This window comes from Oryctolagus cuniculus, chromosome 2, assembly GCF_964237555.1.
Source record: "Oryctolagus cuniculus chromosome 2, mOryCun1.1, whole genome shotgun sequence".
Lineage (NCBI taxonomy): Eukaryota > Metazoa > Chordata > Mammalia > Lagomorpha > Leporidae > Oryctolagus > Oryctolagus cuniculus.
In genome coordinates this window covers 90,430,974-90,443,295 of record NC_091433.1, presented here as the reverse complement: position 1 = coordinate 90,443,295, position 12,322 = coordinate 90,430,974, and the positions used below count along the sequence as shown (strand labels likewise).

Genomic DNA, 12,322 nt, shown 5'->3' with positions numbered 1-12,322 from the left:
GAAGTGGAGCACCTGGGACCTGAACTCACATCCATAGGAGATACCCATGTTGCAGGTGGCAGCTTAACTCACTGCCACAACACCAGCCCATTAAAGAATTCCTTGATGTTGTTATTGTTTTGTTCTAATTATATAAGGATGTTTTCCTTTTTGTAGCCTTTATCTCAACATGTTAGTCAAAGCTGCCAGCACTGTTATATTATTATTAGGGGTGACATTAGGTATTTTTGTCATGAGCAACAAATATTACAACAAAAATATTAGTATATTATGCAATATTTCTATATATTTATTTCTCCCTATAATGCTCTAAAATGAAATTTCTTAGTAGTTAGCATGACTTCCCAAATTCTTGCTCCACCATAATGAGATATGATCACAAATGACAGTTTATTTTGCTCCACAGTCTTTCTGTCTCCCTTCATCTCAAATAAGAGGAATACGTAAAAAAAAAATAGAATTTTTCATGTCATTTTTCTTCTAGTATAATCTATCCAATTTTCGACATGGAGATGATTCTAAAGGATTTAATGTCAACGTATCTTGGGAACAACTGATAAAGTTATACATAAAACTAACCAGGAAAAAAAGTCTTACACTGCTGCACGATTCATTATGCATGTAGCTCTCGGACAAGAACACTTGCTGATGTCGTCATATGTTAATCCTATATGAAAGCCAATCAGCTGAGCTATAATAACTGCAAATCCCTCCAAGGTGACTGCATCTGCATACTGAAATTAAGAAGATTGAAGACAAAGCCATTATTCAAGAAAACAAAAACAAATAATAGACTGGCAGTTCACGGGAGATGTATACTATCAAATAATGGCCGGCACAAACTACCTCCACTTGTCTCATTTTGACAACACTGGGACTTGGCCCACCAAAGTCACCAGGAGCCCTGTTCTCTGTCTGGCACTTTCCACTACAGCAGGAAACGGTCAGTTACCCAGGCAACTTCTGACTCCAGCCAGAAAACCTAACTCTTTCAGACAGGCTTAGTATAGATGACACAGTTTTCCTGGTAACTGGGAACTCTTCCTCCCGCCTGTGTCTTGATACAGGCTGTATTAGAAAAAGACACTTCACTTAATTGCCATCTGGCCAAGGAAGAGGGAGTAAGAAATAGGGCCTTAACTTGCTGTAATTAAGCACCAAGGTAGGCTGATGTCCACTTCTGTGTAAATGAACTTTCTTGGCATCTAGTAATTTTGTCCCAGCAAGAAATAATAACGAACATACACATACAGAAGAATATTAGGCTGTTTAACTACTTAATTTAATACTTACAAAGATGATGTAAGCTTTGAAGCATAGCAATGGAAAGAAGGATGAATGTTACGTACCATAGCAACACCTGCGTTGTAGTTCTGATTGCATATTGCGCCAGGAAACGTTGCCCCCGTATATTTAGGATGCTTCCTGTAACTATATGAGTACAGTATTGCTTTCAACTGCACAGTTATTCATAAGTTTATCTATTAAATTAAATCTCCTTATCACAAAATTTTGAAAATGGCTTTGTAAACATATGACATTCCAATGCCAAAAATATTTAGACGGTTAAAATATTGGAAGCATTGAAAAGTTTATTTCACTTTTTTTCTCCTCAATTCCTAGATTTGATAACATTTTATGAATTCAAATCTAACTTCATTTCCCTCATTCCACATTCACTATTTTGCTTACCAAAAGTTAAAAAAAGAAAGAATTTTTTTATTTGTGGAAAAGATAATCTCAGCTGTCCTAAAACAAGCATTTTTTAAATTAAGTATTACCAGAAAGTCAAATCATTCTTGATCAAAATGTAGCTATGAATTGCATTAATCTATGATGCATAATGACAACCTAATAGTGTTAATTTTTCCATTATTAAGAAGCTGAGGGCTATGTTATAGCCTTTAATAAAGCTTGTGACATAAAATTCCAATCTGTAGGTTTTGCTCATACTAATTATACTCCAAAATGGACTGCTGTAAAGTGGATTACTGTGGTTTGCAGTCTTATTATATTTCCAAGTACATTAAATTTAGCACTTCAAAGGTGCCTACAGAAAGCTGAAGAACACAACAAATACATTAGTGTAATGGCATGATTATGCATATTTTCTTATCACTCTAGAACAGTGTGCTTACATAAGTAGGTATGCTATATCATGGGGCCGTAGGACAAGATAGCTGTGTTTCCACACCAGAAATCTTTGTAATAGATCATCTGCATCTCCGTTGGTAGAAATTTGGTTTTTATCTGACCACAGTTCCAAGGAGGACAGTATAACAGTCAATTTGAACTGAGTAAACATCTAAAAATGAGATTTATGGTACAGTCTCAAGCAGCATACTTCCTTGCATTAAAACAGTACATAAAAATAGAGAACAGCGCATTAAAGTATTTTCAGTATTAAAAAATAAAAGGCCTTTAAGTCATTAATTTGTCGTAACAGAACTCAAATTGTAGTCAGTGACCTTTTATAATAAAATTTTAGAAATTTGAAAAAGTAAAAACTTACTGTATTGACAAGTCCAATAATCTGAATAATTTTCTGTGTTACAGCCATCATTTCAGATCCCATATAATCATACTGAAAAACATTTTTTGTTTTATATGATTTTTTAAATACAAATAACAGCAATTTTTAGTTGGCAAATATATGATATGTGATATGAGGCGAGAAAAGCATAAGACATGTCAAACAATTTAAATCACACTAATATAAAGAGGATAATTTTTATAATAAAACATGACAAAAAAGAATATTCGGGCACTTTAAATGGATTCTGACTTGTAATATTTTTGAAGGACATTTTCAAGTGGAAAAACATTGAAATCATCTAGGGGTACTAAAATAACTAATCATTTTGCCTTTTATCATAGAGGAATTTATTGAGGTATGAATTCTCTATGACACAGATAAAATCAAAGTATTTCTCTTCGCATGCTTGATAAATTTTTCCCCATAAACCTTTTATTTAAGGAATATAAACTTCACGAATTTCAAAAGTACAACTTTAGGAACATCAGTGATTCTTCTCATCATACCTCCCTCCCACCCTCATTCCCTCCTTTCTTTCTCCTCCCTCTCCTATTCCCATTTTATTTCTTCCTAAGATCTATTTTTAATTTATTTTATATTCATATGATTAACTATATACTAAGTAAAGAGTTCAACTACAAATAGTATTTAAAAAAACTCTTTCTCAATAGTCAAGTGCTTTAGAAACTTTAAAAAGGCAAATTAAAGAAGCAAAAAACAGTTGAATTACAACTATATAACTATAGGAGGAAAGAAATAAGTCACCATAAAGTTCAGTGAAAATTATGTAGAGTGAATGATTCAAAAACATTTGAAAAAGAATAAGGTGAAGTAATGTAAAAATAAGAAGAAAGAAATGTTGATGTTTGAATTTTGGAAAGTCTTGAAAAGATACAGACTCACATTTCAGGGTTTAATTATTATCTCCAGTCTTTGGAGTCTTATTTGAGATATGCTGCAAAATTGTCAATTCTAGAAGTTGAAGATAAGGAATGTCTCCAAATCTTAGAAGTGTTTATGTTTGTTCACTCTTGATTACAATAGCTAATGAAATGAATGTACTGCTTACAGATGTCGATAAAGAGGAATGTAAAATTCATTATGTCTGTGTTGATCGAATTAGACAGAATGCTCTCGTTGTAAGGTAGGAAAATACACTGAGCCAGGGAGGTGTCAAGTTTCACATAAGGAATGTATTCCTACAACACATACAAGTAGGAAAAATACAAATTTATGACAATATATGAATACTCAAGATTAGCAGATTGTCAAATATCGTTTCCTATTCTAAATGCCATGGCATCTCAGAGGGTGTTGCTGGTTCTAAAGGGGTTTAGTGCATGACAATAAATTTGTCAATACATAAGAGAGACATGATAATGCTTACTCAGTAGAAACTAATACCTATCATCAAAATTTGGAAAACCAAACAGACACAATTAAAAGGGAAATTTAAGAAACACCACAATGATAATTTAATACATTAAACTAACTCACTCAGTAACTAATAGAACAACAGTGTTCAAACATTCGTTTGATATCACTAATATGTATTTGTCAATGTAGAAAGTAGTATACAAATAATAGGCAATATATTATTTATATATAATATATATAGCATCATTTAGATGCTATAATAAACATCAATATATACAAGAAATACAACAAGGTGGTATGTAAGAAACCCATATGGAAAATTAACAAAATTGGCCAAATGAAGACACAGGGCATTATCAAAGAATGTACATCATTTGCATTAGGCTGTTTTACCAGTGGGCAGCAAATGTGTTAGGCCCCCCCTTTCTTTCTTTAAGATTTATTATATTTATTTGAAAGTCAGAGTTACACAGCAAGGGGAGAGGCAGAGAGAGAGAGAGAAAGAGAGAGAGAGAGAGAGAGAGGAGATAAAGAGAGAAGAAGGGAGGGGGGAAAGAGGACAAAAGGAAAATGACTTACCAAACCTTTTTCTACTATAATGTGCATTTCTAGATATTGGGGTAGCAGTTTTGAAGCAAGTATATTCTGGAAAAAATAATAAAATGGGGTTTATTCAACACTAATTTTAATTAAATGTTAAGAGCAAAAGATAACATGTAATGAAGACATAAAGTGATCTAATAAACCTTAATAAAGAGATAAAATAGTTGACCGCCAAAGCAGCAGTTTTCACTTAAAAACATATTCCAGGCATAAATGATGGCCCATGGAACTGCTGGAACAATGCAGAGTGCTAGGCAACCTGTGTTAGTACCGAATGAGAAACAGGGTACATATAAGGTTCTGGTTCCTAGTTTTGACCTTGCCTAACCCTGACTTGGTAGTAAGCCAGCAGATACAAGATTTTTTCTCTCTCTCTGTCTTTCCTTTCTTCTCCATCAAATTTGCCTTTCAAATAAAATGTATAAATCTTTAAAAATAAAGAAAGGTCTCAGGAAACAAATAACAGTAGAGACAAGTGGAGGACCTGGAAGACAGGTTTTATTTGCAAAGTCACAAGTTTAAGAGAAACTCAGGTACACTAAGGGTGGCCATAGCAACAACAAACCTATCCTATGACTAGATTAGCACAGAATTTCAAACTACAGTCCTAAATAGAAGGAAAAGTATACTGATTTCCATTCTAAAAAAAAAATAATATGTACTGCCTTATGCAACATGTCTTTCAACAAAAAATGAGGAGGAATTAAGACAAGTGAAAAAAACATTCTGAAAGACATCGTAATCAGGACAACTAAACCGATGTATGACACATGTTGGAACTGTCAGAAATGGAATTTAAAGCAACTTAATGCATTGAAGGTTCTAGTGAAATAGGATAACATGTAAGATCAAACGTGTAAGGTCAACATCAAATACTTCTGCCACAATTGCTTAATACAGTTCTAGCCACATGAGTCTACAAGTGATATTGCTCATTGATTACCCTTGCGCTGTATTCTTATTAAAGTATTCTTAGCTTGCAGTTGGAAAGGAGCTGGGGAAGAGAGGGATTTTCTGTGTTGTGGTGCATTTAGCTGCTCCAGTGATGCAAGCATCACATAGGAGTGCCACTTTGTTTATTATTATTATTATTATTATTTTGACAGGCAGAGTGGACAGTGAGAGAGAGAGACAGAGAGAAAGGGCTTCCTTTGTCATTGGTTCACCCTCCAATGGCTGCTGCGGCCGGTGCACTGCGCTGATCCGAAGGCAGGAGCCAGGTACTTATCCTGGTCTCCCATGGGGTGCAGGGCCCAAGCACTTGGGCCATCCTCCACTGCACTCCCTGGCCACAGCAGAGAGCTGGCCTGGAAGAGGGGCCACTGGGACAGAATCCGGCGCCCCGACCGGGACTAGAACCCGGTGTGCCGGCGCCGCAAGGTGGAGGATTAGCCTAGTGAGCCGTGGCGCTGGCATTGGAGTGCCACTTTGAATCCTGCTTGCCCCATTTCTGATCCAGCCCCCGGCTAATGCCCCCGGGAAATCACCAGAAGATGGCCCTAGTGTTTGGGCCCCTCCCACCCATGTGGGTGCCATCCCTTGTGGCCTTTTGGGGAGTGAACCAGTGGATGGAAGATCTCTCCGTCTCTCCCTCTGTCACTCTGCCTTTCAAATAAATAAATCTTAAAAATTATAGCTATCCAATAAATTACTTTCAAAGAAAACCTTCTAAATATCCCATTGGGTCATAGAAAGAGTAACAGGAGAAATTAGAAAACTTTCTATATGTAAAGATTGTGTGTGTGTGTGTGTGCCTGTGTGTGTGATACAAAATTAGGAAATGGATTGATAGCAGCGAAAACCAGAGTGAAGATCTCTAAAAATTCTGTCCTACATAAAACCAACTTCTTGGAACCAACTTTTAAAGTACTCTAGAATTTAAGCAAGGTCCATAGCCTTCCTGGGAGAAGTGCTTTTCTAAGAACACGTGACTAGTGTTGGTAAAAATGGCAATTTCATGGGATTTGAATTTGCTGGGGTCCATTCTCTCATAAGCTTAAAACTATTAGTCTGTATTGGACATGAATACCAACAGACTGGCAATCACTAAACAAGGAAGAGTGGGGTTGGAGCTGCATTAAAATCTCATTCCCAGAAAACTGTCATAAATGCATCTGCTACAGAATGTCTCTTTCCCAAGGACAGGTGTTTGAAAGCACCTGTGGCCAAGTTTTCAGCAATGGGACACATTATTGGCTAATGGGAAAGTCTAAGAGGGAAACTTAGGGAAAAGGGTGTTTATATGGTGCTGTGGAAACCCGAGAGGCCTTTCTGGGAATCTTGAGGTTGACACACACGTTGTAGGGGTGGCATGTGTCAAAGGCTGCTTAGCTGATCTCGACGCTCTGAGTGAGGCAGGCAGTGAACAGCAGGCAGAGTTGCTAAGTGCCTCCTTGCTGAATGATGAAGGCCTGTGTCAGTGTGCACAGAAAGCCATCGGTGAGACGACAGGAGAGAGGCTTTGGGAACGATCCATAGCAAAAATTACAGACCTTAGAGAACCAGAGCAGAAAGTCACAAAAGCAACAACTGCGCTAAACAGCAAGAAAATCTCTGGGGAAAGGGGAGTAGATACAGATTCCCAGATGCTAACATTATACTAACTGGTATTTCCAATTTTCAAAATAGTTGAGAGATGAAAAGAGTCCAATCAGAATGACCTGCATAAAAGGGAAAAAAATCAACAGATTTGTCTTTTAGGAAGACCAGATGTTGGACCTATTAGAAAAAATATTTTACATTATCTGTCTACAATAATTTCAAAGAAATAATAGAAATTGTGCATAAACAGCTGTTAGTTATTTTAATAGCTCCCTAAGTAGAGAATATCAATAAAGGGACAAGTAGAAATGACAAAAATGAACTACAAATCCTGGAATTGGAAAATGCAATAACTGAAATTAAACATTGAGTAGTTAAGCAGCAGAAGAAAGAATCAGTGAACTTCATGATAGGTCAATTAAGAAAAAGAAAAGAGGATGGAGGAAAATGAACACAGCCCGGAAATCCATGGACCAGTAATCAAGTGTGTTGACATGTACATAAGGATACCAGAAGGAATGGAAGAAGATAAAGAGGCAGAAAAATATCCAAAGACTTCATGATCCAATCTCCCTAAATTTGATTAAAAAATAAACTAACTTCCAATTCCAGAAAGTTCAATAAACTGCACGTAGGATTTACACAAAGAGACCTACTCAGAGATGCATCAGAAGCATAAACAGAGACTGGACTCATCATTTTCAAGGAGTTCTCAGTAACGGTGAAAGCTGATCTTTGACCAGAGACCATGGAAAGCAGAAAGTGGTGGACTGAAATAGGGAAAGTGCTGAAAGAAAGAAACTGTCAACCGATTGTTCTGTATCCGGTCCATCAGAGAATCTGGAGAGTTGAATAATACATAAATGATGAACTATATTGGAAGATACAGTCAGTCAGCATGCAGAGCTACATATTGAAATATTTTTTAAAAAAGATTTATTTAGTAATTTTGAAAGTCAGAGTCACAGAGAGAGACGGAAAGACAGAGAGCTCTCCTTTCTGCTTGTTCACTGCACAGTTGACTGCAAGGGTGAGCATTGGACCAGGCTGAAGCCAGGAGCCAGGAGCTTCTTTCGGGGTTTCCCATTTGGGTGCAGGGGCCCACACACTCGGGCCATTTTCCACTGCTTTCCCAGGACATTAGCAGAGAGCATAAACGGAGCATATGGGACATGAACAGGCATCCATATGGGATGCCAGTACTGCAGGCAGCAGCTTCACCCACTACACCAAAAGGCTGCCAACTTTTATGTCAAAATATTAAAAGCAATGTTTCCAAAGTACTAGAGTAACTGTGACTCTGTTCTTATATTGACAAACTTTATATTTGACAAGCAATATGTGTTCTGTCTGAAAAATGCAGAAAACATAGAAATGTTGCATAATATAACAAAAAGCACAAATCTTGAAATATAATATTATATAATGTTATGCAATTTGGATGTTTCACTTCAAGATATGAAAAGGAGACAAAAAAATTCAACATTGCTACTTGGTAGCTACGGCATTTCCTTTTGTGATCGTGAAAAGTCTGTAGAAGTATTTTGCTGGTATATCACTACATCAGAATCACTAGTTACCTGGGAGCTGAAATGAACTTTGGAAGGCTGGTCTTTCTGCCAAACAGTGTAATTTCCTGCTGACAACGGTATTTCTGGATCGTCATTTTTCACTTGATAAACTATGTGCTCAAATCTTGCCGAAGCTGCTAGTGGTTCAATTCCATAGCTGACATTCTCAAACTGGAGAAATCCCCTGAAGATTCAGAAAGCAGTAACTGCAGAAATCCTGAGGAAGAGGCCACCACGCTGCAGTCTGACACGCTACACCAAAGCAGAGACCCCAGAGGAGGCCTCGTCTTTGCCGGTCCTCCGTGAATTTTCCAGTCTCCCAGTCATAGCAGCCAGTGCATCTTGCTCAACTTTTAAAGAAGGCAGCAAAGCCCACAGTATTTTCTAATTTGTAGATAGTAATCACACCCTTTTCAGATAAATTAAGGCCATGGTCTGCCAGGAACCAAAGGGTTTGTTGAGAATTCCAAAAATAAGGTTCCTGTTCTTATAGAGATTCGAAGAGAAAACATTAGATATGTGGTAGAGCAGACTGGCAGCTGGGAAAAACACATTCAGGGGAGGTCAGTATCACAAGTCTACATGGATAAATTCTGGAAACTAGACAACCAAAAGGAAGTAAAAGAGAGCCATCCTGGATCCTTCGTTCTCTTATGAACTTACCAAAAATAAGCTTCCCAGCATCAGTGAGAATCTCTCTCATCCCACCCTTTACCTCTGAGCAATCTTCTTAATTCGTTATTTTTTAAAGGTTTATTTATCAGAAATGCAGAGTTACAGAGAGAGAGGGAGAGACAGAGAAAGAGAGACACAGAGTGAGAGTGAGAGAGAGAGAGAAAGAGAAATATTCCATCCACAAATGGCTGCAATAGCTGGAGCTGGGTCAGGCTGAAGCCCGGAGTCTGGAATGCCATCCAGGTCTCTCTCCCAAGTGGGAGGCAGGCACCCAAACACTTGGGCCGTCTTCCACTGCTTTCCCAGGGGCATTAGCAGGGAGCAGGATTGGCAGTGGAGCAGCTGGGACAGTAGTTGGTGTTGCAGGTGGCATAATGTTGGCCCTTCTAAATTAGTTATTTTATGTGTGGTGTTAAACTGAGTGCATGCTATGTATGTTTATATATACATAAATGTAAAATATAAATATATTAGATTTAACTAATTTATGCCATTTTCCATAACTATTCCTCATAACTGACAGAGTGCAATGATGACATTAGGGAGATTTTTTTTTTTTCTTTGACAGGCAGAGTGGACAGTGAGAGAGAGAGACAGAGAGAAAGGTCTTCCTTTGCCGTTGGTTCACCCTCCAATGGCTGCCACGGCTGGCGCGCTGCGGCCGGTGCACCGCGCTGATCTGATGGCAGGAGCCAGGTACTTCTCCTGGTCTCCCATGGGGTGCAGGGCCCAAGCACCTGGGCCATCCTCCACTGCACTCCCTGGCCACAGCAGAGAGCTGGCCTGGAAGAGGGGCAACCGGGACAGAATCGGGCGCCCCGACCAGGACTAGAACCTGGTGTGCCAGCGCCGCTAGGTGGAGGATTAGCCTAGTGAGCCGCGGTGCCGGCCTTAGGGAGATGTTCTTAAGTTTCCTTCTATGGAGCTATCTCCTCTGCACAGTATTCTGGAACGGTGTTTAGAACTCCCTGGATTGATTCCATTTGAGCGAGCACTTAGGTGTAGGTGTTAATATAGATGAATGTAAGGCCATCCTAAGAGAATCCCTCAGATCTGAATTTGCCCTCAGCCTTCCCAGGTTTCCTATCTGCTAGCCACTGAGTTCATTTTAGAGCATTACCAACGTCCTCCACGTACAGAGATTCTCTGTTACCTGAGACCAGAGCAGATACTGAGGGTCACAGCTGAATCTGGAAATTCCGCAGCATATCCTTGGTAATGGCAGTTCGTCTGAAACACAGTATGGATGAGTGGAGCCAGGAATTCTTTCCGAGAGAGTATACTGTACTTTAGCAGACTCAAGATATTAAAGGCTTAATGACATCATGGATCATAAAGAATTTTAATGAAAAACTTTCAGGAAAAGACGTTTACTTTGAAGCCTAGGTGTCCATGAATATTCTCTTGATAGAAAAAAGACATAAGCCTCAGCCATTCTCAATCTTTGCCCAAAAGATAGATAAACACTGGAATGTATTCCTTGCCCTTGAATCTCAATTGGGTCTCACACCCCATCACCTTCATACCTCACCCCTGCAATCTTTCACAGGTTCCCAAGGCCCCTCACAGTGGCCACATCACCTGAAAGACCAGTTTCAGGAATTCCTCTCCACCTGCTAGCCCACCCCCACCCCCACACCTAGCCCTCCTAATATATAAAAAGGCCAGGCCCATGGGGACCTGGCCTTCTGCCATGTGTTCCATCAATATGCATGCTGGCAGTTGGTCATGCACCTCCACAAATTTATTTTCTCTGAATAAATTCGATCTGGCTGTAAATTCATACACTGCCTCCACTCTATTCTGCGCCTCTTTTCCTAACACAATTTCATTCATTTATTTATTTTTAATTTGTACGTGTCTCATAAATACATTATGTACATAGTAATTCTTCCCATAGTGACTCCCTCCTACCCACTCTCCCCCCACTTCCTGCTCTCTCCCTTGTTTTTATTCCAGAAAGAGAAATAAAAATAAAAAAAGAACAAATGGCATAAAAAAAAAACTAAGAGCAGTGTTCCTCAATTATCTGTACAAGGTTGATCTATGTTCCTAACACTCTTGGTTTCATCTCTAGCACAGGCCACTGCTATGCGCCACAATCAACCCTAGGTCAGAGTTCTATAGGATAAAACATTTGTATTAAACTGTTAACATGGAAAAAATTATCCTAATGGAAATGACAAGTCCATTTCAACTGGAAAACATGCGACAAAAAATTTCTAAGACATCTGACTCTTACTGTAAAATACAAAGTCTCAGAAGGCAAATCTCTGGTCTCATTTTGTGTATAAATCCGTAGGTTCTGGGGTAAGAATGAGCTAAAAAAGAACAGAATAAAAGCTTGTCACAGGTTTAATATGAATGTACACACTGAAATAATCAAAATAAATAGTAAAATAAAAAATATTAGAAATAAACAGAGCAGCATTTAATTTGGGCAATTAGTATGGTGTAATAGTTGAAATTCATTGGTGTAGTATTTCAAAGAGTTCAGGCTTTCTTAACAATGTGACAGACTGTGTAAGTCTTGTGTGAATGAAATAACCAAGTGATTGAATATAGCTAGAAAAAAAATGAAGAACAGTGTGGGGAGCAACTCGGACTAGACTAAGTTACTGGAATTAAGACTTATTTTATGCATCTGCTCTCCCACAATATGGCGCTGAGAAGGGAGAAACAGCTTCTACTCAGCTGCCTCCAGTTCAACCAATAAACTGTAGGACGTGCTCCTGATTGGAGGAGAGCAGCGTACTCGGCGTGTGGGCAGCCGAGTTGGGATTGGTGGAAGAGGACTATAAAGGGGGAGAGAGACAACATGCACCAGGAACATCTAAGGGGAACATCTATCTGAAGGAACACCTGTGCAGCCCCCGAGAGAGCCGGCCGGCGGTGTGCCGCTCCCCCGCGGAAGTGGGGAAAGTGGCCAGGGGGAACTGCCCTTCCACGGAGGTGGAAGGGACGGTAGCCAACCCGGGAAGAACCAGCAGCAAACCCAGGAAGGGCCGAGCAGACAAAA

At 38.9% G+C, this 12,322-nt stretch overlaps 1 protein-coding gene across 8 annotated transcripts in view; it reads right to left on the bottom strand.

Moving 5' to 3' along the window:
• The window catches only part of ADAM18 (ADAM metallopeptidase domain 18), a 62,211-nt gene that overhangs the window by 30,217 nt on the left and 19,672 nt on the right, over positions 1-12,322 (bottom strand). For 6 of the 8 annotated variants that reach the window (XR_011386886.1, XR_011386885.1, XM_070069672.1 and 3 more), the window contains 8 exons: positions 11,546-11,624; positions 10,457-10,533; positions 8,638-8,812; positions 4,493-4,558; positions 2,513-2,584; positions 2,139-2,305; positions 1,350-1,431; positions 598-734 (listed from right to left, as the gene is read on the bottom strand). Coding sequence is in view for 6 of the 8 variants with exons in the window: in XM_070069672.1 (XP_069925773.1) it covers positions 598-734; positions 1,350-1,431; positions 2,139-2,305; positions 2,513-2,584; positions 4,493-4,558; positions 8,638-8,812; positions 10,457-10,533; positions 11,546-11,624 (855 nt within the window). In the remaining 2 variants the exon portion in view is untranslated. The remainder of the gene's footprint in view (positions 1-597; positions 735-1,349; positions 1,432-2,138; positions 2,306-2,512; positions 2,585-4,492; positions 4,559-8,637; positions 8,813-10,456; positions 10,534-11,545; positions 11,625-12,322) is intronic. The other 2 variants (XM_070069670.1, XM_070069673.1) reach the window with 2 other exon arrangements.